Source organism: Ailuropoda melanoleuca, chromosome 5 (assembly GCF_002007445.2).
Source record: "Ailuropoda melanoleuca isolate Jingjing chromosome 5, ASM200744v2, whole genome shotgun sequence".
Classification (NCBI taxonomy): Eukaryota; Metazoa; Chordata; class Mammalia; order Carnivora; family Ursidae; genus Ailuropoda; species Ailuropoda melanoleuca.
Genome location: NC_048222.1, coordinates 9,462,463 through 9,490,343, shown reverse-complemented (window position 1 = coordinate 9,490,343; position 27,881 = coordinate 9,462,463). Strand labels below are relative to the sequence as shown.

Below are 27,881 nucleotides of genomic sequence, written 5' to 3'. Positions count from 1 at the left end.
GGGTTCTGAGGTGCTTGTTTACCTCTCCTGTAAAGTCATTACACCCTTATACTAGTTTGCTAGAGCTGCTAGAAAGAAGTACCACAGCCTGGGTGGCTTAAGCAATAGAAATTTACTTTCTCCCAGTTCTGGAGGCTGGAAGTCTGAAATCAAGATGGTGGTTGATTTCTTCTGAAGCCTCTCTCCTCAGCTTACAGAAGGCAGGCATCTCCCTGTGCCTTCACGTGATCTTCCCTCATACACATCTGTGTCCTGTTGGGTTAGGGTCCACCCTAGTACCTCATTTTAACTTAATTACCTCTTTCAAGACCTAACCTCCAAATACAAAGGTGTCCTGAGATATCAGGGGTTAGGACTTCAACATCTGAATTTGTGAAGGACACGGTTGAGCCCAAAACCCTGAGTCAGGGTCTCCCTGCCAAATCTATAAGACCTTTTCTTTGGAATGGTTCTAAGGGAAAGTAAGAAGGTGGAAATGTATTCTCGAATTTTCCACAAGACCTGGCCAGCTTCTGCAGCAACCTTTTTTGTTTTTCTCCTCCTTCAATATGGAAGAATTAAAAAGTCCACTGAGAACTTTGAAAACACTTTGCTCTCTTCGCCTGTAATTCTTTTTGTTTCTCCCAGACAAAAACACACCTCTGCCATTTGCATATCCCAGGTAGAATATCTGTCTCCCTGTTTGCATGTAAGTGATAAGAAGGAGCTGATTAGTGATTCTGGTCAATCAGAGGCTTCATTGGCAGATACCTTGAGATCACCCCCCATTTGTTGAGCACCCCAACATACCTGATTCTGTACCAAGTGCAGACGTGTCCTCTCATTTACTCCTAACAGCCTTGTGGAGTGGGGACCGTTATCAACACTATTTTGCAGATGAGATCATGGAAACAGACACATTTGGTAATGTATGGAAAGGTCTAGGGCTTAGTACATTGCCAGCAAGGACTTGAACCCTTAATGTCTTCACCGTACCTTTCCCTAGTCTTGCTGGCAGGGAGGAAACCTGTCTGTGGGGAGGTAACTGTATTTTTCTGAGCACCCAGTGCAAAGAATTGTTCTAGCTTCAGCTCGGGGAAGCTCACTAGCTAATCTTGTCTCCTAGTTAGTGAGCTGGGAGAATTGGATTCGATCCATGCTTCTCAAACTTTTAGACTCAAATTCATAATGAGAAATACATCGTACTGTGTAGTTCAGTACGCACATGCACACATACCAGTACCCACACACGCACATGGGCACACACATGCAAACACACCAGTACATATGCATGCATACATGGGTTGCATAACTAAGAAGTGTTCACGAATCATGCATTCACATGAAATACAGTGAATGCCCTCTGATAGTTTCTCTTCTCTTTCAGTTACTTTTGGAAACACGGATTGTGACCTTCTCAAATCAGTCTGCCAAAAGCTGAACTAGACCCCCCAGTTTGGACTTCTGTAATCCTAAAATCCTATTAGCCTACATGGATGTTTCTTTGGAGCCTCTCTTAAATGCACAGACATTTATTTGAAGCAAACGAGTATTACATATTACAGAGGACAGCCCTTTTGCCTTCAGTCTGAGCTAATTGCATAATAGTAGTAATAATCACGTCCATTTATTGTGTCCCTCCCATGTGCCAGAGGCTTAAAATGCTGTATATCCTATAGCTCCGGGCTACAGGACTATTTATCTCTGATTTACAGATGAGAAGACCAAGGCTCAGATTAAGTAATTTGCTCAAGGTCGCATAGGTAGTTAACTGGCAGAGCTGAAATTTGAACTGATGTCATTCTAATTCCAAAGCCCTTACGTGCATTTCTTGTAGGGGAAGGGGTCTCAAGGGGTCAAGAAGGAGAAATGAGGTCTGGAAACTGCTGTAGCTGAAAGCAGTGTCTTCCCTAATGGTCTCCTGTCCCTGGCAGAAACCACTGTCCTTTGGAATACTAAACCATTATTATACCAGTGATTAAAATCTGAAGCTGGGGAGCATTTCCCACCCCCCCAACCCCAGGCCACCTCCAGACCAGTTAAATCACTGGGGGTGGGACCCAGGCCTCTGCGTTTCAAAGCTCCCAGGTAATTTCAAATGTGGCCAAGGTTGAGAACCTTTGCTCTGAAGTCTCAGTTAAAGAAATTAAGGAGTTTTAAGGGCTTTTCCATTTTTCTTCCTGCAGGGAAATAAATGAGATTTAGTAAAAATATTACCAAAACGTCTTCAACTACTTTTACAAAGCTGAAGTACAAACTGTTCTTTGGAGCACATTACAAAAAAAAAAAAAATCAGGTAACCTCGTGTCTACGTCAAAACCAAAGAAAGTAGAGATTGCTAAAGGGATGGATGTGGGGGGGTGTTCTAGGTTCTGTCTCTGAGACTTCATTAACTCAGCTCACATAATTTTGAAAATCGTTTTTTATGTGGCTAGAGAAGTTAGTTGTTGAATTAATTAATCGGAAGCGAGAGTAACCAGTGGTCTTGGCCAAGTTCACGGGGCACGATGTAGAAAGCCAAACCAGACTAAGGTAACTGTAAATATTAGAAACAATCACATTTTCATAAAAAGAGCCTCCGTGGAAGATTTCCACTTTTTTTGCAGGGATTATGGGAACCGTGGTCAAACCGAGGACCCTCTCTCACAGAGGGTCACAGGTTTGATTTACCTCTCAGCCACCCTGATTTTAGACCCGGGTTGTTCCAGCCTGTGATCTGTGCGTTCCATTTGGAAATATAGCTGACCACACTCGGTGTCCCTCTGGTCCCTGCAGGGTTCTCTAAAACAGGGGCTAGGATTTGTCCAGGCCTCCAGAGGACAGTTTTAATAATGTTAAAAATATGTACAATTTTCGTACTTCTGAGCATGAAAATACAGTATTACCATAACAACAACAACAATTCTGAAAGCCCCTGACAGATGACAGGTCCTGAGTACTCCGGCTGAGGCCAACCTGGATAGAGGCCCGAGCTTCTGGTCTGCCCTCAGTAACAGTGCTCGATGTTTGCTTGCAGAATGACGTGGCTGCTCTTCTGAAACCAATATCAGAGAAGATTCAGGAAATCCAGACTTTCCGAGAGAGAAACCGGGGGAGTAAAATGTTTAATCATCTCTCGGCTGTCAGCGAAAGCATCCCTGCCCTTGGCTGGATAGCTGTGGTGAGTCCTGTCTGCATGGACTGGCATCCTGGCCCCTTGTCACTTGTTTGGAGTGTTTGGGAGAACTTCTAGCTACCTTCGGGCTCCTTCCTCTGTCTGTTACACTGCAGGGAATTCCTCTCAGGGTGAATGCCCCAGATCTTTCTTACCCTGTTTACAGTTCAGGGTTACAGCTTTGTGTTCTGAGATGTAGAAATGTCTCACCCACCCTTACGGAGCAGAATGTTTGCCTCCAACTTTCACTTAATATTTCCCTGGCTTTTCTTCATCTTTAAGGCATTTTCTTTCTTATCCTATTTCTTTTTCCTTCTATGCTTGGGTGACGGTCCTGTTCTCTCAGTCCCCCAAACCCGGTCCTTACGTCAAGGAGATGAATGATGCTGCCACCTTTTACACTAACAGGGTCTTAAAGGACTACAAACACAGGTATGTATCTCCCTTTACTAGCCAAATTTTCAGTTGCTTCCTTGTTAGACATTTGTCCCAAAGCTTCATGTAGTTCACTCCTGATTCCTTTCAAAGGCTAGGTTACGGTCAATGTTAAGGAACTATCCCACCTTCGCAGCTAAAGCAAAGTGGAAAGTGAGGTCAGTTATCCAGATAATGTATGTGCGTCAGAAAATCTGCCTCAGTTCTGTTGTGATGATAAACTCCCTGCTTGAATCTATGTTGTCCCATATGTGTTCCCACAACAGCCGGAGAGCTCTGTGATGGTTCGTGATGGACCGCCCTAGAGGGTCACAACTCTTTACACTGCCCAACACAGAGCTGGTACGCGAGCAGAGAGAAGAAAAGAGAAATCAGGAAATGAAGTGTAAATGAGCAACAGAAAGGAGATGTGACCATTAACCAGGCCACTGGGAGGAAAACCAGGAGCACGTTAAGACAAAATACAATTGGGTTGGATGAAGAGAGACATCTATGAAAAGAGCAGTGCAGATGAGTCCAAACCAAGCTGGAGAACCAGCTTAAAAAGACATCGCATTCTACAGTACAATTAATAGATCCTAGAGACACTTAAACTGGTGTTGGAACTGAAAATGGGACCGAATGGAGGGAGACATGCCATCAGTGTCTCTAAACTACTCGAGGGATGGCATAGGATTTCTTCCCCTCTGATAACGTCACGGCTGGCCCTGTAGACAGCTAGCTAAATGCGATGTGGCTGCTGTCTAGTCACTCAGGGAAGGAACGAGGCAAAAATAAGAGCAGTAAAGTTCCGTTCCCTGGGCACGGGGCTCAAGAGTGGATCCCCTGCTGAGCCCTTGGGTGGCAGAAGCAAAAGTGCTCATCAGCCAGCAAATACAGGGACTCCGCATCTCGCTCAGTGACCCAGGCCGTTCAGTTGGAAAGAAACTTGAGGACCAGGTCATTGACCAATATTACATATTCAAAATTTGCATAACTATTTCTCTTCTAGGTTATTTTTTGTTTTAACAAACACTGAGTAGATATGAAAGAATATTTATAAAATATATAGAAGATATAATTGCAACACAAAAAATACTCCTACATCCACCACTCAGTATAAGAGATATGTACCGATATTTTTTACTGCAAAAAACAGACATGCTCAGCAATTCCGCTCCTAGGTATATTTCCAAAAGAAGTGAAACATGTTCACACAAAAGCTTGTACACAAATATTTGTAGCAGCATTATTTATAATAGCCAAAAAGTGGAACCAATTTAAATGTTCATCAACTGCAATAGATAGATAAAATATATATCCACACGATGGTATGTTATTCAGCCATTAAGAAAATGGAATATTGATACAAGAGCAACATGGATGAACCTTGAAAAGATCCTAAGAGAAAGAAGTCAGATACAAAAAACAAAAAAAAACCCACATATTATATGATTCCATTTATGTGAAATTCCAGAATAGGCAAATTCATAGAGACATAAAGGAGCTTAGCAATTGTCTGGGGCTGGGGAGGCTTGGGGAAAATGTGGAGTAACTGTAACAGATATGAGATTTCTTGTTTGGGGTGATGTAATGTAAATTGACTGGCAATGGTTGCATGACTTTGTTGACCTAATCTATTGGATTATACACTTCAAATGGGTGAATTGTATGGGACGTGAATTATCATCTCGATAAAGCTATTATATTAAAACAAAACAACAACAACAACAAAAACAGCCACAATGCTGAGCTCCCCTCATAGAGTTCAGTCATTCTGTGTTCAGGAAACATGTGTTTGGTTGAGCACTGTGCCCAGTGCCACAACTGCATGCTGTGTTAGGGACTGGGTGTTCCCTGTTTGTAGGAAACATTCTCCTTGCAACAGCAGCCTCCTTATCACTCTAAAATTCTCTAATTTCATGACACTCTTGGCCAAATAGTTTGATCAGATTATTAGAAAGCCAGCCAAAGGACTCCCCCCCCCCAGTACCATTCTCCTTTCTGAAAGCGTGTTGTGTTTCATTTTGCATCAGAACCAGTACAGAAAGAAATGGTCTCCCTCCACGTTCATCTCCCCGATAGCGCGTGAGGACGCATGAACCAGATTGCTGGGTCCACTCCCCATGGTCCTCTCTGCCCCACACCTGGAGCTCAGGGAGGGCCCTTGGCCCCTTTCAGGAGAGACCTGGGTCAGCAGCCTGTCAGGGTCCTTTTCAGAACTGGTTCATGGTGACTGAACTGGAAAGACAGTTGGTCCAGGGTCATCCAGAACCTTCGTTACTGGATTATCATGTTCCCACCCCTCTTTTTCAAATTTTATTTTTGATCCTAACTCTACTTTCTTCCATCCCCTTTTATAACAAAGCGATTTGCGCCATGTGGACTGGGTGAAGTCGTATTTGAACATTTGGAGTGAGCTGCAGGCATACATCAAGGAACACCACACCACAGGCCTTACTTGGAGCAAAACCGTAAGTATCAAGCGCTCTGCCAGCCGGGGAAAGAAAGGCCGTAGAAATATTCATTCCTGGTAGCCTAGGAACTTCACACTTAAGGATTTACCTCAAGGAAAGCATACGATAAAATGGGTATATAGAAACTGTTTATGCAAGCATCATTTGTCATGGAGCAATCTGGAGATTGCCTATAGGACAAGCAGAAAGAAAATGGTGAAGTTGTCCATGGTAAGAACCCAACGAAACATTCTTCAGCCGTTAAAAAGTAACATGTATGAGGGACACCTGACGGGCTCAGTCCACAGAGCTTGTGACTCTTGATCTTGGGGTCCTGAGTTCAAGCCCTGTGTTGGGTGTAGAGTTTACTAAAGTAAATAAATATTTAAAGTCTAACATGTATGATGCCTACGTGGAAAATGATTTACCAGCCAATGTGATAAAGTGCAAAAGGTTTTGAGCACTAAGATGGCATATATATTAAGAAACTATGATAAAAATTAAAGGAAACAGGAAGGTTTGAAAATAGTTACAATTTCAAGGAGATAAAATTACTAATAAAAATGTCTTTTTAAATGTTTTAAATTTCTTTTTTGGTGTTCAGGATTTTTCAAATAGTATTTTTCAATACTCGGGCAATCCTAGTGCCTTGAATGGTATCTTAGTCGTAGGATAAAATCCCAGCCTTAGAGATGTTGACCATGGCCTTTGCCCTGCCCTCATCTTCAGCCTGGTCTGTCCTCTCTTCCCGCCTCTCACTGCTTCCCAGCACCGCCAAACTACTTGTGGGATCCTGAACACATGAAATGCTTAGGTCAAACCAAATCAGATTGTTGTTGTTTCAAAGTTTGCAGATCTCAGATGGTTTAGCCCTTTTTGCGATGTCCCAAACATATGTCATGCTGTATGACCTTCCCTGGAATGGGTGTTTCTCCTCTATGCTTCCTTCATATCTTGAATATAGCTCAATCATAGGCCTCAGCTCATACCCTTGTCATTTGTATGTGTGTTTTTTGGAGGCTCTCCCGCTCAATTGGAAATTCATCTCTGTCTCCAGCCCCTAACACAGTATCTGGCACGGAGCAAGTACTGAATAAATGGTTTGAACTAAATTGTAAGGTTGGGGAGGGGACGCCTGGGTGGCTCAGTCAGTTAAGCATCTGATTGTTGATTTTGGCTCAGGTCATGATCTCAGGGTCATGAGATCGAGCCCCGAGTGGGGCTCCACACTCAGTGCAGAGTCTGCTAAAGATTCTCTCTGTCCTTCTCCCTCTGCCCCTCTCTCATGTGCACTCTTTCTCTAAAATAAATATATAAAATATTTTTAAAAAGTGTGAGGGAGGGGACTCCAAGCTAGACTCTTCCTTGCCCTCTTAAGTCTCTGCATTTGTTATAGAAAGACTTTCCATGGAAACTTCCTTCCGTTAGAAATGAATGTCACCTTTAAATGGTCAAAGTGGATAGTCCAACCGGAGTTAATATTGAGAAAATAAAGTGGCGAATTTGTGAATTCCATTCAGGGGTAGAACTCTCATTCTTCTGGTGGCCATGCTCCATCCAGGTCCTAACCCTCATCCAGAACTTTGATGTCGGTGAGGTCAACTTAATACCAACGCCAAGTTTGTGACTTTTCAAAGGAGTGTGAAACCTCTGCCTTTGCTCCTCAACACTTATGTACAAATGTGAACATTGACCCCCGTGGACTGGGGCTTCCTCTTGTTTTCTACTTTGCCTATTTTCTCCATAAGCAGAAATGCATAGTTGCAAAGTACAACAAATAAGTTGATTTTTTTTCTTCTGCCTCCGATATTATGATTTTTGAGATGAGTTCGTAAACACTTGAAGCTTTTCATATGGAAAGATGTGTAAGGATGCGGTGGGTGTTTGGGTGGGTGGATCAGAATTATTTCTCATATGCTTCCAGTGAGATGCTGTCTTGTGATAGATGAGTTTGTCATAAAGGGGGATTGTCATCACTAGAGAGTAGTAAACTAAGCAGCAAGAGTCCTTGGGTGTCTAATTATTATATTCATGGTAGGTAAAAGAAAAAGGAAAGAGAACCCATTTGTGGGAAATAATCATGTAGACAAAAGCTAGCCTGTTAGTTTTCTAATGGCACCCATGGAAAAGAAAACTATTTTTAAATAGTTTCAGTGCCTTTTACCACAATGTATGAAGCAGAGTAATGGTGTTTTGAATATATAAGAATCAAATATTAGGGTTGCTCAGTCAGGTAAGCACCCACCTCTTGATTTTGGCTCAGGTCGTGACCTCAGGGTCATGAGATTGAGCCCTGTTTTGGCTCCATGCTGGACGTGGAACCTGCTTAAGATTCTCTCTCTCCCTCTCCCTTAGCCCCTCCCCACTGTCTGCTCATATGGGCGTGCGTGAGTGCTCTCTCTTTCTCTCCCTCAAAATAACTAACTAACTAAATAAATAAATAAATAAATAAAATGGTGATTGTTATGAAGGAGAGCACGTACTTCACTTCTTTAATGGTAAAGTTTTGGCCAGATATTAAAAGTGAAGAAGGATTATGGTAAGAAAGTGTTGGTTCAGAAAACATCCTATGTGCAAAATCTTTTAACAAGCTTTAAAGACATATGTACAGAAATATATTTCCTAATATTTTGGTCCTCTTCTTCTAAGGTTTGGGGTAAAAAACAGATATATTACAAAATATATTATAAAAACCATAGATTTTGGGACGCCTGGGTGGCTCAGTCAGTTAAGCATCTGCCTTCGGCTCAGGTCATGATCCCAGGGTCCTGGGATCAAGTCTCACATCGGGCTCCCTGCTCAGTGGGGAGCCTGCTTCTCCCTCTGCTTGTGAGCTCTCTCTCGCTCTCTCTCTGACAGATAAATCAATCTTAAGAAAAATAGTTTGTAATTTTAAATCTAAATGACTGAAAACTATTTAAAAGATTCCAAAACATACTGCATATCATAAATCAGACTGATTTCTCTTCACTTACTATGGTCTGTCGATGTAGCAGCAAAATGAACCATAAGCGTCTCTAGCCAGAATCACAGCATTCTTGCAAGGGCTGATAGAATGCTCTGATCCGATGGCCTTTGGGAAGAAAAAATAAATAGAAATAGCTTCATGTATTTGCCCACTGGTCACAACCATGCAAACAGAATGTATTTATAAGAAGATAAGGATCCGAGAGAATGTAGTGCGATGCGGTGTTGGCGTTCACTGATACCACAACGTTCAGAAGGTTGAAGAAACACATTCCTTTTTAAGGGACCCAGTCAAAAAGCTTATGGTGACTTAACATCTCAAGTATTTTGAGTAACCCTGTGTTTTCTCCATTCTCAAATCAGAGGTTGAGATTTGAGCCCTCTGAGGGCTTGGGGGACCAGCAGCAGGCTGCTCGAGGCTCTGGGCTCCCCGCTCTCGGATGTGATGGCTCCCCCTGAGTTCGTGGTTGGGACGGGATTTGCCAGCTCCCACCTCCTGACATTCGCCCTCAGACCGCAGCTGTGCCAGGCAACTGCAGTTCCCTTCAGTTGTCGGGGCAAAACGTCAGACTTGGAAGCTGACGATTCTTGGGGCCCGAGACTGGAGAGAGGAGGGTCTGTGCACAAGTGTGCGGGCATCGGGGGTGGGGCGGGGGAGCAGCAGCTGTGGGGGTCATCTCCGTAGAACTTCTTGCTACCCTTACCATGGGAAATGAGATCTTCTCGTTTCTGCAAGCTTTCCTTCACCAGGACGGTGGTCCAGAAGGACACTGCATCAGAAGTAACTTGCAGTTTTCAGTTTAATTATTGGCGACCCTTTTACAAGAGTAATTTACACGGTTTCTTCGGCGCTGCGTTCCAAACGCGCTTGGTCGGGTAAATCGCCCTTTTGGCAGGATCCCCATAGAGACACTGTTATTTGTCATCCCTTGCAGTTGGTCAGATTTGTAATACTCATTGGCAGTTCCTGTAGGTCAGACAACAAGAGCTGAACGGCCAAGCCCTCATCATCCGAAATAACGGATTTCTATCTGTGCACTGGCCAGATCAGCATTCAGGCTGTTACTGTGTTCTGTGTGGCTCTGGCCAGGTCATGAAAAGGATTCCATGAATCGGATAAAATGTGGTTGTTGTCCTAGCTTTCTGGTATTAAACATGTTGACGTCTTTTGGCCCTTTCATGTGTCCTCCTGGGTTGCTTTGGTTTTGGGTGCCGCAAGGGTGTAACGAGTTGTAGAGAGAAGTAAAAATACACGTAAACGACCATGCGTGAGGTCCTGTGTAACGGGGACGTGACTGCTGTGCGGTACCCCAGTTGACAGGCACCTTACCCCCAGCACAAGTAAGTTGGGGGTGTTACAGTGATAGGTGAGGTGAGGTTTTATTTTCCTCAAAGCAGAACATTTTCTCATCACTCCCTTTTCTGGGGGCAGATCTTTCCCTTCGGCCTCTTTCTCGGGATAAAGAGCAAATGTCCGTTGACAAAGCACTAGCGTAACAGTTCTCTGTGAGCAAATTAAAACTCAGCCGGAGGGTATTCTGGCTTATAAATAATGTAGGCGCTGTCGCGTGTCATTAAATATGTATGTCTTGTAAGTTTTCCTGTCTTCTGGCCTCTCTGGCTCCCTCTTGATTTTTGCGGAAGGAAACTGTTCTCAATCTTCTATATCAGAATTTTCATTTAGAACTTGTACCAAACCTGGGCCTCAGGTTTATTGATCAGATGGCGTGTCGCTTGTCTGGATCACAAAATTCCTTGATCTCATCCACAGGGCTACGGGCCACGGAGAGTGGCTCACTCCAGTCTACCTGACCACAGCTGTGTTCCGTCGACTTAATTGCTTCTGGCTTTTCAGCTCCCTTTTGGGGCTTTGGGTAACCAATTACTTTTGTTCTCCTATGGAAAAGATCCAGACTGCTCAGAGGGAGTTAGGAGTATCATTGACTAACAAAGGCGTTCCAAATGCACAGATAATGAAGTAAGCTTGGAGTTGGCTTTGAACAGCCTGAAAGAAACTAGTAATTAAACAAACATAGCTTAAGCACCTACCACGAGCCAGGTTCTGGGCAAGGTGCCGGGAATGCAGAAATGGATATAAGACGCAGTCGACACCGTTCCTGTCCACTGAAACTCACATTCTTGCTAAAGAACATATAAACAAATACAGGGTGATACCACGGTGTCACGCTAGGAGTAAACATGAAGCACGGTGCTCGCACGGAACGTGGGGGGAGCACACAATCCCGCAGTGCAGTGTGGCTCCTGGGTCAGCAGCAATCTGGGAAATTGCTCGAAATGCAGGATCCAGGCCCCACCCCAGACCTTCTGAAATCAGAACCTGTCTTTTAACAAGATTTTCCCAAGTGGCTTATACGCATGTTAAGGTTTGAAAAACACTGCTCTAGGATATTCGAGTTGGACCCAAGGAGTCCAACTTGGGGGGGCTCGGGGGAGATCTTTAATTTTTACTCTTTCATTTATTTAGCAATTCATTTACTTAATAGCCATGTATTGGCTACCTACCAGGTACAAGGCACACACCAGACTTTCTGTTTACACTACAGTGTCTGCCATCAAGTGACAGGTTCTGATTATGATGCAAAAATAAATAACAATAATACAAGGCTCTGTTGGAAACTAAACCTTGCTAATTAGGCTTCCTGGGTGGACGGAATGGGCAACAAAGGGGCTGATGTTTGATTTGGGTCGCGAAGGATGAATAGGAGTTTGCAGAGCCCTAGGTAGACAGTAAAGGAAAGGGCAGTTCTTAGCTAGGAATTCGGTGCATGCCCATAGGATATGAACAAAATACTTTGAGAGAAAAGCTGTGGGGACACCTGGGTGGTTCAGTCAGTTAAGCATCTGCCTTTGGCTCAGGTCATGATCCTGGGATCCTGGGATCGAGCCCCACATCAGGCTCCTTGCTCAGTAGGGAGCCTGCTTCTCCCCCTGCCTGCCCCTCCCCTGCTTGTGCTCTCTTTGTCTCTGACAAATAAATGAATAAAATCTTTAAAAAAGAGAGAGAGAGAGAAGCTGTGAATTTTGCAAAGCTGAACATAGCAAGAGTTGAGGCCAGAAAGGCAGACCGGGGCCAGGTGGTGAAATCTGTCTGCATGTCTTAGCCTAAGAAGATGGGTCCATATGGGGTATGCGGGGTTTTTTCCTTCACCATAGGTTTTTGAGCAAAAAGCAAGCACACCATAGATGGTTATTTAGGAATTGTGCAAGATAGCAAGATAGACGGGAAAGAGAGGAGATTGGAGGCCCCAATCCATGTTGGGAGGCTTTCATGGATGGCTGGAGCTGGGGCGATTACTATGTGACCTGGAGGGTGGGGGTGGAAATGAAAAGAAAGAGATGGAGTGGACACCAAGTTGAGGACAGAGCAGAGAGAGAGAGAGAGAGAGAGAGAGAGAGAGAGAGCTCAAACCTAAACACCAAGTGTCCAATCTGGAAATCTGGGAGAGTCCTGGCAACATCAGTACAGACGGGGAAATCCGCAGGAGGAGCCGGTGGAGGGGCAAGACAACCGTGAAAGGGGCCTTCACCGTAACGTGTTTGGGGTGCAGGTGAGACGCTCTGCATGGAGAAGTGTAGCAGGCAGGTAAAGTCGCTAAGAGGAAGGCCTATAGACCATAGTTAAATGGACACAGAGACCAAAATAAAGAGGACATGGTAGAAGAAAAAATCCTGGGGGGCAGCGTTGTCTGGGGAATGGAGTCAATCAGTCAAGGAGACAGGAGAGGAGGAGGAGAAAACCAGAGAGTCCAGGGTCTCCAAACTCAAAGGAGGACGGGCTGGCTGCCGCTATCCGCTGTGACAGTGTCAGAAGGGTAAGGACTGGGAGAAGGCCGCCATCATCCACCATATTGGTGGTTTTTATTTTATGATTTTATTGAAGTGGAGTTGACACACAGGACTCTGTTGGTTTCGGGTGTACAACACCGTGATGATTCAGTGTTTACGTACATTACGAAGTGATCACCGCCATGTCCAGTGACCACCTGCCACCACACAGAGTTACGACGTTATTGACCGTGTTCCCTGTGCTGTGCTTTTCATTCCCAAGACTGACTTGTTTTCTCATTGGAAGCCTGTACCTCCTAGTTCCCTTCACCCTTCCCTCGTTCTGTTCATCTCACTCCCACACCCATCAGGTTGTTCTCTGTATGTCTGTATTTTTATTTATTTATTTATTTATTTATTTATTTATTTATTTTTCTCTGTATTTATGAGTCTGTTTCTGCTGTTTGGTTTGTTCATTTGCTTTGTTTTTTAGATTCCACCTGTAAGTGAACTCACATGTATTTGTCTTTCTCTGTCTGGCTTATTTCCTTTAGTTTAATACTGTCTAGGACCATCCATGTTGTCACAAATGGCAAGCTCTCATTTTTCTTTTTTATGGCTCAGTAATATTCTTGTGTGTGTGTGTGTGTGTGTGTGTGTGTGTGTGTACCACACCTGCCTCATCCGTTCATCTACCGGTGGACACTCAGGTTGCTTCCGTATCTTGGCTGTTGTAAGAAGCTGTGGTGAATCAGTGACCTCTAGAAAGCAGCTTCGGGCGGGCGGGGGGGGGGTGGGGAGGCGAGGTTAGAGGCAGATGCAGTTTTATGGAAGGAGGGAGTATGATTGACTTTGTGTAATAATCTCTGGATCATTTCCAGACCAGGTGTCTGATTTGATGAGTTACTGCTTATACCTTCGATTTCTGCCTTTTGAAGCTGGGGGATTATTCGAAGATTTTATTTGTACTTGAGCTATATCTTCGGTAGAATTAGTGTAGGTCAAAAATAAGCATCTATGGGGCCGGTGGCTCAGTCAGTGAAGCGTCGATTCTTGATCTTAGCTCAGGTCTTGATCTCATGGTGGTGAGTTCGAGCCCCATATTGCTCTCCACACTGGTCATGGAGCCTACTGAAATAAAAAAAAAATAAATAAAACAAATAAATATCTACAATTTCATACACTATAGTTTAGAATTAGCTGCACTATGACACTCTAAGTATTTCATATTTAAAACTGTTTATCTCATAAATATATTTGAGTTTTATTGGTGGTTTTTAGTTTTTTAATTTTTCTCTTCCTAAATCAAGAGCAGTAGCTTTTAAAAGTGCCAACCTTAATGATCGATATTATTTTAGGGGACGCCTGAGTGGCTCAGTCAGCTAAGCATCTGCCTTTGGTTCAGGTCATGATCCCAGGGTTCTGGGATCGAGCCCCACATCGGGCTCCCTGCTCAGCTCTCCCACTGCCCATCCCCCTGCTTATGCTTACGCTCTCTCTTGAATAAATAAATCTTTTTTTTAAAAAAAAAGGTTATGTTATTTATTAGTACTTTTTTCTAACCAAGAACTTTGAACTCTCTTAACCTGAGGGCCAGCAAGTTAATACACCTTCCTAATTTATTTAAACCGTCACCTTGGGAGTATTTTAATTAAGCATGTGCATTTAAAATTCTTTCCTGTGTAACGTTGAAGGCAGTGGTGTAACTGGCAATGTCCTGTTCCCCACCCTCTCCTCCAGCTCCTCTTAGGAAAATCAGAAGGTGGCGGTTTAGGCAGGGGTGCTCCCCAGAACGGGGTGGTAGGGGGGTGCCCAAACAGGAGGAGATGTTGAGAGAGTGTGGCTGTCAGTCCACCCCAGAGCTGAGCCACACTGGGCACCTCTGGGTTCTCACTCATCACTGAGGACCCACGCCTCTGGGTCGAAGCTCAGCCCTCATCGATCCCCAAGGACTTGCTGGCTTCCTGAGACCAGGCCTCTATTAATCACTGCCACTTTAATCACTTTGTCCAGCTCCCTTTCCTTCCTGCTCCCAGTGAGAAAGGGCAAAGACAGATACAGCCTTCCTTCAGCCCATCCTTTTCAGGGTATTAAATGGTAGCAAATCCTCCTTCTTTTAAAAGTGAATTTTATCTTTTCAAATGGCCAAAAGCCATTGAGACCCTCTTTGGAGAGGGATTAATTCAAGTAATACTATTTTTAATCAAAAGGAACAGAGGATAGAGGGAGGCATGGGTGATTATTTGTTTTGTATGTTTTTACAAATATCTGAAGGCAATCTTCAAAGATAGTTTTGAGCAAAGATAGTTTGATTAAACAAATGTGTCACATCAGAAGGTAATGCTTAGAGGGGTGTGTGGGTGACTCAGTGGGTTAAGCGTCTGACTCTTGGTTTCAGCTCAGGTCATGGTGGGATCAAGCCCCATGTCTGCCTCCTCGCTGACCTGGAATCTGCTTCAGATTCTCATTCCCTCCCCTTCCACTCCTCCCCCTGCTTGCTCTCTCTCCCTCTCTCTCTCTCTCACTTGCTGTTTCTTAAATAAGTAAAATCTTTTTAAAAAGAGGGGAGGTAATATCTAGAAAGACATTACTCACGTGAATCTGTAAGTTCTTGCATGATGCTAACACTTCGGTTGCAATTATTTGTTGTAATGACAACGCTCATGTCCCCTGCTCCTGGAACCCCCTTCCTCTTGCGTCCTTGTGCTAAATCCAATCCATCCAGACTTCAAAGCCTGTTTCAAATGGCCTTCTCCCCAAAAACCTCTCCCGTCTCCTCTGCTTATTTCCATGCCCTGCCCCAAGCTGGAAGTTCTCCTCCCCCCCGCCAACAGAACCTCTATAGCGCCCCTTAAAATTTCTGCTTTATAAAGCAGTTACTTATTCCCCTCAGTAACTATGAAGCACCTTCCTGGCACTGGGCCACAGTACCGGGGACATCAAGATGAGAAATAAGTAGCTCTCCACGGCTCAGGCTCATGACCAAATCTGAATGCACAGATGGAGAACTACAATATAACATGAGTTATTCTAGTAAGGGGGTTCCGCATGTCCTGCAACAGAGAAACAGGAAATCCACGCTCAGGAGAGACAACCTACAGAAAGGAAGAGACCTTCAAGGTGAGCCTTGAAGGATAGACAAGGGTCTTCCAGATTGTAAACTGGGGAAGAGCCTTCCAAACAAAGGCCCAGCCTGAGCAAAGACACGAAGGCCAAGAGCCGAGAGCCTGTTGTCTGGGAACACAGAAGTGTCTTCTCTCTCTCCCGGGGCTGGGAGCTCATAAAAGCAGGGCTCTTTCCCCATTCTGCCTGGAATCCGCAGCAGGGACTGGTATGGGACCTTAAACACCATGCCAAGTGGCATTTGCTAAATTGAACACATTAATTTGTAATCACAGTTCTTTGGGATGAAATTCCCAGCATGTTATTCCATTAGCTACAGATTGTGTTTATTGTTCAAAAGCCGCATAAATAATATCTCTTTACTTCTTCTCTCGGAGGGTGGTAACAGAAACGGACAATGCATTTTATTACAAGCAGCGGAATATTGGTCACAAACGCCTCTCCTGCACCTGTCCCTGGCCACCTGCTCGCCACTAATTCCCAGCTGGTATAAACTCAGTAAATGCACGTTAATGTTAGACGAAGCCAGAAGGGTTTCTTAGGAAGGGAAGGGAGGAAGGTGCGGGCTGTGTTCTGCAGGTAAGACAAACCCTGCATGGAATGTAGTAAACGTAGCACAGAACCCCTCGCAGACCACAGTCGGGGTTCATCTCTGATGCAAACTGAGCTCCCCACAGACCCTTTCCCCGACCTGAGCACCAATTAAACTTCCCTGTGAATTTTGGAGCCTGCAGTTGAGACAAAAGTTACTCTCCGTGTGTTTCAACTGTAAAGCTCTGGAAATGCTGTTTCTTTTTTTTTTTTTAATCTTTCTTAAGTAAATAATATGTATAACATAGAGCCAAATGTAAATATCTTTGTAACAACTCTTACTTCCCTCAAACCCCCACCACCACCTCTGTCATTTACCGAGTATGGATAATTTAAGAAATGCGATCATTTCATGAAAACCCTAACATCTGAAAGAAAAGCAAACCCTTTAATTCGGGGATAGTTCAGACCTAGGATTTTCTGGCCAAATGAAGTCGTTGGCCAGATAATTCAAGCCACATGTCGCTCTTGGTCTTCCTATAACTATTGGCTATCTATAGTTTGCCTCCTTGATGGATATACTCTGCTATCTTTAACTCTGGAAAATTTTCCCATGGAAAATTTATCTTTCCTTTTTTTTTTTTTTTTATGAGAAATTACATTTTCAAGCTGCCAGTGCTGGCAAACAAGAAGAAAAGACAATCTGGAAATCCCAGATTTGTTCCAGATAGCAGTAGCAAAGCAAGGGCAAACTAATAATTAAGGCTACTTATCAAGACAATTTATGCAAAATAGCTGGATCACTTGAGCAAATTAGATTGTGCTCAATAGATCCTTCTAGAATCTGCTGCTCTGAAGGCTTGGTCTGCTTTCACCAAGCATTTCTACTTGGCACATGTAAAATAGAAATCATCACCTAGGTTTTTTGAAGGGCCACATCGGATATATAAATTAGGAGAAGACAGGCATAAAAACCATAAGTTACTGGTTTCCACAAACTAATACACACTGTGCATTTTATTCCCAGGCTGTGTTCCAACCCAACGCTGTTATTCCTCCTTTGAAGGGACTTTGTTGTTCTGTTTCTTCACCTACTGCCATAGCTCACATCCCTCCAGGTCATCAAAGGAATGACGAGAGATCACGTGAGGTTGGAAGGATGGGCAAGATGGAAACCATCAGAAGTCATTGACAAAACCATGAGATGTAGTTTCATGCCCCTTCCTCTTGTACTTCTTGAGATGAGGGTGTGTGGAATCTTGCCTCTGAAGAAAAGTGATCAAAACGGGCCCCACATTTCCTTCATGATCGTGGGGCCATCTTTGTATTTCAAACCTAAAATCCAAGGGGTGTTCTGTTACCAAAGATGAAATAGGAAATAGTCCCTAAATTGACTTTTTAAAAATTGTTAATAAACATATGCTTAAAATATTATACAGCACTTCATTATAGTATTTTTAACTGTTTTCTTGGAAGGGCCCCCAGAAACTTTGTTTTCATTGGCAGAAGAAGTCTCAAAATTATAGGAAGTGATAAAAATAAGAAAATAGAGGCGAAAGTCATAATTCTCTTTGGCTTCTACTTATGTTGAATGGGGTGATCATCTGTTAGTTTATGTGCAATCTTTTTTCTTGATTATAGTTTCTGCCAATAAAAGCGTGGTATAAATATGAAAGTAAAATTCACAAGCCCTTATAGAAATTGACAAATTTGGAAATGTATCAATTTCACTAAGTTCTTGATCAAAGTACATCTTGCAAAAAATAGAAATTAGTTTTGATTCTAAAATATAAACAAACCCTAAATCATGAATTTGTGAAGTATTTTTTTGCAGTGAGAACAGTTGGTCATGTGTATAGTAAGTCTTTAGTTCTGAAACTGGTATTTCCTTTATTTAACCCCTCTCTCCTTTTGTGGTATATGAGTGGCTTATCACCCTCGTATTTTATTTTATTTTATTTTTAAAGATTTTATTTATTTATTTTAGAGGGAGAGAGAGAGAGAGCAAGGGCACAAGCAGGGGGAGGGGCAGAGGGAGAAGCAGACTCCCCTTTGAGTAGGGAGCCCACCTCGAGGCTCAATCCCAGGACCCTGAGATCATGACCAGAGCTGAAGTCAGATGCCTAACCAACTGAACCACCCAGGCACCCCATCACCTTCAAATTTTATCCATTGCCATATTGGGTAAATTAACAAAAGCATTTGACCAAAAATTTTAGTTGTAAAACACAGCTGTACCGTGTTAATGTAAGCTTATTTGCGATTAAAATGGCTTTGTGATTTTTAAACTATTAGGCCCATGTACATTGTCGCTGCTACCTAGAGGTCATAACTGTAAGCCAGGGGATGGAAGGGTCAGGTTGGCTCCGAGGTGGGCAGCTAGAGAAAGAATCGGACCAAGAATCAGAAGACAGCTATCTGTGTGTGCGGGTGAAGGGGAGCTGGGGTGGTGGCCATAAGGGAAGGATGGCTGGGGGTGGGGCAGGGGTGGGGGTCCATAAATAGCACCACTGCATGTCAGATGTTTCATTTTTTAGCTTTATCTATGATCTTCACCAATACTTGGCCAGACAGGTGGCTCAAATTATTACTCTCACTAAGCTAGTTTCGTAGAGGAAATATTGTAACAAAAGTTGTGTTGTATGGGACACAATCCGCTGATTCCAAGAGTGTGTTGCATATTTTTATTTTCTTGGTCTCTGCTTTTTAAAAAACCGGTAAAAACACAGGCCAAGATACAGGTCGGCTGACCCATTCTTAAAGGTGGATGTTGTTATCCTCCTTTGTGTTCTCTGCATGTACATTTCTCCATCAGTGTCTCTCTTTATAGGACCCTATCCTCTACACACATTGGATGGTGCAGCCCAGGCGTAGACCCCAACAGCTCTTCTCTGGCTCCCCTAACCCCACTCTCCTAAGGAGAGCTGGTCATGCCCTCCTTTATGCCTTCCACACCCCCGTTCATGTTACATGTGGCACAAACTGTATCTGTGATTTTATTGTGCACATGACACCCCTGCTGAATTACAAGCTTCTTAACAAATAGGACGCATGCAGACTTCTTCACCATATATCCAGTTCCTTGCAAGGAGGCACTGGGTAAATGTTTGCTGAATGGATTGACAGATGAGTCTACTCGTCCTAATTCATTTTCAATCTATCTGTTAAAGAGTTAGGTTCTATTGAGACCAAATCATCTGCTACCCTTATTGTTGGCTTTGAAAAATCTTAGAATTCAAAATGTAAGAGTTGAAAATTTCCAAACAAACCGATTATTTAATTTATTTTTAAAGATTCTATTTATTTATTTGAGAGAGAGAGAGAACATGAGCAGGGGGAGGGACAGAGGGAGAGGGAGAAGCAGGCTCCCTGAGGGGCAGGGAGCCTGATGAGGACTTGATCCCAAGACCCTGAGACCACGACCTGAGCTGAAGGCAGACGCTTAAGCGACTGAGCCACCCAGATACCCCCAAACTAATCAGTTATTAAGCAGAAAAATCTTAGATGGAAAACTTACAGAGAGAGAGAGACAGACAGACAGAAATGATAGGGTTTTTTTTTTGCTTAAGCAGCTATGTTTCACTTTCTGCTTAATTTTTCACAAAGATACAAAACCTCTGTCTAAAAGTACCCTGATTACACCCACTTTCTACGAACTCAGCAAAATGGGTAATCGGAGTGGAGTCTTTTTTGTAAATTATTTAGATCCAAAGCTAGACTATACCCTTACTAACTGGATAACTGTGGCAATGGTGTTTGTCCATAGGGATAGAAGTGGATTGTTAATTACATCCGCAACTGACCCCAGCAGAACAATGAGGAGGTTTCATTTAAGAACAAGAAGTAGTTTCTTCTTCAGAATAAAATCTAAATTCTATGGGGCGCCTGGGTGGCTCAATCTTTAATCATCTGCCTTCGGCTCAGGTCATGATCCCAACGTTCAGGGATCAAGCCCCGCATATGGCTCCCTGCTCGGTGGGAAGCCTGCTTCTCCCTCTCCCTCTGCCCCTGCTTGTGTGCTCTCTCTCTCTCTCTCTCTCAAATAAATAAAATCTTAAAAAAGCAAAAAGAATAAAATCTCAATTCTAAAGTAATACTATGGTTAGTAATTAGTTCAAGTAACATTTAATGAAATAAATTTCAATGCGTATATTATGTTATATATATAGCATATATAACCGACACATTACAAGCTTTCCACATGCCGCATACAATGATTTCATTATTTTATAGTTCGTATATATTAAAACCAGAGGAGGCAGCTGTTCCCAGTACAGTTGAAATTAATTTAGAGGAAGAGATTTGCAGATGTTTTTAAGTCATTGTCCACCCCCCCAAAAAGTTATGATCAAACACCTGCTCTCAAAATTCATTTTACTGGGTCTCAAAAGCAGCATTTCTACGTTTTGTGCTGTGCTCTTGCTGCAACATAGGCGAACTTTTTGCACCTTGAATATGGTCATTTAAAATCATAAATATGCTGCTTTTCTTTAAGTTTCAAGTCATTGTTAACAATGACTTTAGTAAAATGTGTTTTTCGGTTGTTTCCAGTCCGGGGCTCTAAGATATTGGAGACTTGTTTCATCAACATATCAAAGGAGTATTTTTTTTTTAAGATTTTATTTATTTATTTATTTTCGAGAGAGAGTGAGCGAGTGGGAGGGGAGCAGAGAGAGAGGGAAAGAGAAAATCTCAAGCAGACTCCCCACTGAGCATGCAGCACAGAGCCCAACTTGGGGCTTGATCTCACAACCCCAAGATCATGACCTGAGCTAAAATCAAGAATCAGATGCTCAGGTGCCTGGGTGGCTCAGTTGGTTAAGTGTCAGCCGTCGGCTTAGGTCCTGATCCTAGGGTCCTGGGATCGAGCATGTCTGGCTCCCTGCTCAGCGGGAAGTCTGTTTCTCCCTGTCCTTCTGCCCTCCCCCACACTTACGCTTATCTCTCTCTCTCTCTGTCTCAAATGAATAAATAAAATCTTAAAAAAAAAAAAAAAGAATCGGACACTCAACTGACTGAGCCGCCCAGGCACCCCCCTCAAAGTAGTATTTTTAAAATGCATTTGTGTGTGGTGGAGTCACAGCTGCTTACTTTCAGCCTTTCAAGTCCCAGCACGTTCAGTTTCTGTCCTCACCTTCAACTTCCAGTCTGTGTGACCTTGTGCAAGTCACGTGATATCATCGTCCTGTAGGCCCTGAGCTTTGAGATGTAGGATTCTTCACTGGAGAGAGAAAAATTGGGGTAAAACACCCTGTAAAAGAATTTTTTATTGGGGCACCTGGGTGGCTCAGTCGTTAAGCATCTGCCTTCAGCTCAGGTCATGGTCAAGAATGAGGTTTGGGTTAAAAATAGAATTTGGGGGCGCCTGGGTGGCTCAGTCATTTAGTGTCTGTGGCCCAGGGTGTGATCCCAGAGGCCTGGGACCGAGCCCTGCATCAGGCTCCTCTGCTGGGAGCCTGCTTCTTCCTCTCCCACTCCCCCTGCTTGTNTCCTCTCCCACTCCCCCTGCTTGTGTTCCCTCTCTCACTGGCTGTCTCTCTCTCTCTATCAAATAAATAAATAAAATCTTAAAAAAAAAAAGAATTTTTTATTAAGTAGAGTGTTCTCTTAGAAGGATTAGAAATATTCAGGGAGGTTAAGATGGCGGAGGAGTAGGGGACACCTTTTTCAGCCGGTCCCCTGAGTTGAGCTGGATAGGTACCAGACCAACAGGAATATCCATGGAATCAGCCTGAGACGCAGGAAGATACATCTGGATCTCTACAAATGAACATCTCCAGCGCTGAGTATCGAGGTACGAAGCGGGGAGCCGTGAAACCGCGCACAGATATCGGAAGCTAAACAGAAGGGGGAGGGAGCCGCCGTGTCAGGGCGCCGGGAAGCGGTAGCCACCTGCAAGGGGGAGCGGACAGACCGCGGACCCGCACGCTTGAGACAGCAGGCTGAGAAGGGAGCTCCGGGAGCGCACGCGGGACGGCTGGCGGTTGGCGGGCCACCTGCACGGGGGAGCAGGCGGACTCGCGGACGGCACCCGCGAGACAACAGACTTAGAACGCGAGCTCCAGGAGCGCGCGCAGGGCGGCTGGCGGGCCACCTGCACCGGGGAGCGGGCGGACCGCGGACCCGCACTCTGGAAACGGCAGACTGAGTCCGTGAGCCGGGAGCGTGCACCACCAAGCATCTCACGGAGCTCCGGAGCTCCGGTGTGCTCACTGGATCGAGGCTGAGACCGGGAGCTCCGGGAGCGTCCGCGGGGCGGCTGGCGGCTGGAGGGCCACCTGCACGGGGGAGCAGGCGGACTCGCGGTCAGCACCCGTGAGACACCAGACTGAGACGGGGAGCTCCGGGAGCCCGCGCGGGGCGGCTGGCGGCGGGCGGGGTTGGAAACACAAAGGACAGAGACGTGCCGGCCCTGGAAGTGAGGGCTGGGACGCCGGGTGTGGGGCGCACAGCCCGGGATGCTGCAGGGTTGAGCAGCACCAACAGAAACAGAGTTAAAGTGGCCAGAACATCAGTGGAGAACGATCCGCGATCCCTCTGTTCTGAGACAGAGGCTGAATTTCAGCCGCTGCTGCTCTCTCAGAAGAGGCATAGCAAACCGCCAGGGAAAGCCGCCAGAGAACAAAAGCCCGGAAATACCGGCTCACAGGGTGCCCATCCCCATCCCCCCTCGCAAGGGACACAGAGACTCTACCCAAACAGGGTTTTCTGAGTACCTGCAGGCAGGCCCCTCCCCCAGAAGGCAGGCTGAAAAATCAAGAAGCCCACAACCCGGAGCGCCTGAGTGGCGCAGTCACCAAGCACCTGTCTTCGGATTAGGGTGTGATCACAACGCTCCGTAAGGAGTCCTTCATCGGGCTTCTCCACCGGGAACCTGCTTCTTCCTCTCCCACTCCTCTGCTTGGGTTCCCTTTCTTGCTGACTGTCTCTCTCTCTCTCAAATAAATAAATAAACTCTTTAAGGAAGAAGCCCACATCCCTAAGATCTCTATAAAACAAGGGCGCACGGCCTGGGTCCCAGTCAACACTTGGGCTCTGGACAACCCTGCAATCTCTCTTCATCAGAATGACGAGAAGGAGAAGTCCCCCCCAGCAAAGAAAAGATAATGAGTCTGTGGCCTCTGCCACAGAATTGGCCTCGGCCACAGAATTAATACATATGGATGTATCCCAATTATCAGAAATGGAATTCAGAGCAACAATGGTCAAGATGATGAGTAAACTTGAAAAAAGCATCAGAGAAAGCGTTGCTGAGAATATAGAATCCCTAAGGGCAGAAATGAGAGCGAATCTGACAGAAATTAAAAATTCTATGAGCCAAATGCAGTCAAAACTAGAGGCTCTGACGGCCAGGGTCACCGAGGCAGAGGAACGCGTTAGCGAATTGGAGGATGGGTTAGTAGAAGAAAAAACGAAAATAGAAGCTGGTCTTAAAAAAATCCACGCCCACGAATGTAGATTACGGGAGATTACTGACTCTATGAAACGATCCAATGTCAGAATCATCGGCATCCCTGAAGGGGTGGAGAAAAACAGAGGTCTAGAAGAGATATTTGAACAAATTGTAGCTGAAAACTTCCCTAATCTAGCAAGGGAAACAAGCATTCGTGTCCAAGAGGCAGAGAGGACCCCATCCAAGCTCAACCAGGACAAACCTACGCCACGGCATGTCATAGTGCAATTCGCAAATATTAGATCCAAGGATACAGTATTGAAAGCGGCCAGGGCAAAGAAATTTCTCACGTACCAAGGCAAAGGTATCAGGATTACGTCAGACCTGTCTACAGAGACCTGGAATGAGAGAAAGGCTTGGGGGGGCATTTTTAAAGCTCTTTCAGAGAAAAACATGCAGCCAAGGATCCTTTATCCAGCAAAGCTGTCATTCAGAATTGATGGAGAAATAAAGACGTTCCAAAATCGCCAATCATTAACCAATTTCGTAACCACGAAACCAGCCCTACAGGAGATATTAAGGGGGGCTCTATAAAGGTAAAAAGGCCCCAAGAGTGATACAGAGCAGCAAGTCACAACCGATACAAAGACTTTAAAGAGAAATGGCATCATTAAAATCATATCTGTCAATAATCTCTATCAATCTAAATGGCTTAAACTCTCCCATAAAACGCCACAGGGTTGCAGATTGGATAAAAAGACATGACCCATCCATTTGCTGTCTACAAGAGACTCATTTTGAACCCAAAGATGCATTCAGACTTAGAGTAAGGGGATGGAGTACCATCTTCCACGCAAATGGACCTCAAAAGAAAGCTGGAGTAGCAATTCTCATATCAGATAGACTGGATTTTAAACTAGAGGCCATAGAGAGAGATACAGAAGGGCACTATATTATTCTTAAAGGAAGTATTCAACAAGTGGATATGACAATTATTAATATATATGCCCCCAACAGGGGAGCAGCAAGATACACAAGCCAACTCTTAACCAAAATAAAGAGACATATAGATAAGAACACAGTAATAGTAGGGGACCTCAACACCCCACTATCAGAAATAGACAGAACACCCTGGCAAAAACTAAGCAAAGAATCAAAGGCTTTGAATGCCATACTCGACGAGTTGGACCTCATAGATATATATAGAACACTACACCCCAGAACCAAAGAATACTCATTCTATTCAAATGCCCATGGAACATTCTCAAGAATAGATCATGCTCTGGGACACAAAACAGGTCTCAGCCAATACCAAAAGATTGAAATTATCCCCTGCATATTCTCAGACCACAACGCTCTGAAATTGGAACTCAACCACAAGGAAAAACCTGGAAGAAACTCAAACACTTGGAGGCTAAGAACCATCCTGCTCAAGAATGACTCGATAAACCAGGAAATCAAAAAACAAATTAAACAATTTATGGAGACCAACGAGAATGAATACACAACGGTCCAAAACCTATGGGATACTGCAAAGGCAGTCCTAAGGGGGAAATACATAGCCATCCAAGCCTCACTCAAAAGAATAGAAAAATCTAAAATGCAGTTTCTATATTCTCACCTCAAGAAACTGGAACAGCAACAGAGGGACAGGCCTAACCCACTGACAAGGAAGGAGTTGACCAAGATTAGAGCAGAAATCAATGAATTAGAAACCAGAAGCACAGTAGAGCAGATCAACAGGACTAGAAGCTGGTTCTTTGAGAGAATCCATAAAATTGATAGACCACTGGCAAAACTTGTCCAAAAACAAAGAGAAAGGACTGAGATTATTAAAATTATGACTGAAAAGGGAGAGGTCACGACCAGCACCATTGAAATTGCAAGGATTATTAGAAACTTTTATCAACAGCTATATGCCAAAAAACTAAACAATCTGGAAGAGATGGAGGCCTTCCTGGAAACCTATAAACTACCAAGACTGAAACAGGAAGAAATAGATTTCTTAAATAGGCCAATTAACTATGAAGAAATTGAGTCAGTGATAAACAACCTTCCAAATAATAAAACTCCAGGCCCAGACGGTTTTCCTGGGGAATTCTACCAAACATTCAAAGAAGAAATAATACCTATTCTCCTAAAGCTATTTCAAAAAATAGAAACAGAAGGAAAGCTACCAAACTCATTCTATGAGGCTAATATTACCTTGATCCCCAAACCAGGCAAAGACCCCCTCAAAAAGGAGAATTACAGACCGATTTCTCTAATGAATATGGATGCCAAAATCCTCAACAAGATCCTTGCTAATAGAATCCAACAGTACATTAAAAGGATTATCCATCATGACCAAGTGGGATTCATACCTGGGATGCAAGCATGGTTCAACACTCGCAAATCAATCAATGTGATACATCATATCAACAAGAAAAGACTCAAGAACCATATGATCCTCTCAATTGATGCAGAAAAAGCATTTGACAAAATACAGCATCCTTTCCTGATTAAAACCCTTCAGAGTGTAGGAATAGAGGGTACATTTCTCAATCTCATAAAAGCCATCTATGAAAAGCCTACTGCAAGCATTATTCTCAATGGGGAAAAGCTGGAAGCCTTTCCCTTAAGATCAGGAACACGACAAGGATGCCCACTCTCGCCACTATTATTCAACATAGTACTAGAAGTCCTTGCAACAGCAATCAGAAGACAAAAAGGGATCAAAGGTATCCAAATCGGCAAAGAAGAAGTCAAACTGTCTCTCTTTGCAGATGACATGATACTCTATATGGAAAACCCAAAGGAATCCACTCCCAAACTATTAGAAGTTATAGAACAATTCAGTAAGGTGGCAGGATACAAAATCAATGCCCAGAAATCAGTTGCATTTCTATACACGAATAACGAGACTGAAGAAAGAGAAATTAGGGAATCCATCCCATTTACAATAACACCAAAAACCATACGTTACCTTGGAATTAACTTAACCAGAGACGTAAAGGACCTATATCCTAGAAACTATAGATCACTTTTGAAAGATATTGAGGAAGACATAAAAAGATGGAAAAATATTCCATGCTCATGGATTGGAAGAATTAACATAGTTAAAATGTCCATACTACCCAGAGCAATCTACACTTTCAATGCTATCCCGATCAAAATACCGAGGACATTTTTCAAAGAACTGGAACAAATAGTCCTTAAATTTGTATGGAACCAGAAAAGGCCCCGAATCTCCAAGGAACTGTTGAAAAGGAAAAACAAAGCTGGGGGCATCACAATGCCGGATTTCGAGCTGTACTACAAAGCTGTGATCACAAAGACAGCATGGTACTGGCACAAAAACAGACACATCGACCAATGGAACAGAATAGAGAACCCAGAAATGGACCCTCGGCTCTTTGGGCAACTAATCTTTGATAAAGCAGGAAAAAACATCCGGTGGAAAAAAGACAGTCTCTTCAATAAATGGTGCTGGGAAAATTGGACAGCTACATGCAAAAGAATGAAACTTGACCACTCTCTCACACCATACACAAAAATAAACTCCAAATGGATGAAAGACCTCAATGTGAGACAGGAATCCATCAAAATTCTAGAGGAGAACATAGGCAACAACTTCTATGACATCGGCCAGAGCAACCTTTTTCACGACACATCGCCAAAGGCAAGAGAAATAAAAGATAAAATGAACTTATGGGACTTTATCAGGATAAAGAGCTTCTGCACAGCCAAGGAAACAGTCAAAAAAACTAAGAGACAGCCCACGGAATGGGAGAATATATTTGCAAAGGACACCACAGATAAAGGACTGGTATCCAAGATCTACAAAGAACTTCTCAAACTCAATACACGAGAAACAAATAAACAAATCATAAAATGGGCAGAAGATATGAACAGACACTTTTCCAATGAAGACATACAAATGGCTAACAGACACATGAAAAAATGTTCAAAATCATTAGCCATCAGGGAAATTCAAATCAAAACCACACTGAGATACCACCTTACGCCAGTTAGAATGGCAAAGATAGACAAGGCAAGAAACAACAATTGTTGGAGAGGATGTGGAGAAAGGGGATCC

General features: G+C 43.8%; 1 protein-coding gene across 2 annotated transcripts in view; it reads left to right on the top strand.

Moving 5' to 3' along the window:
* Nucleotides 1-27,881, top strand: part of CAP2 (cyclase associated actin cytoskeleton regulatory protein 2) — a 149,056-nt gene that overhangs the window by 103,569 nt on the left and 17,606 nt on the right. For both annotated transcript variants that reach the window (XM_034660283.1, XM_019807728.2), the window contains exons 5-7: nt 2,996-3,139; nt 3,480-3,565; nt 5,916-6,021. In XM_034660283.1, the coding sequence (XP_034516174.1) occupies nt 2,996-3,139; nt 3,480-3,565; nt 5,916-6,021 (336 nt within the window). The remainder of the gene's footprint in view (nt 1-2,995; nt 3,140-3,479; nt 3,566-5,915; nt 6,022-27,881) is intronic.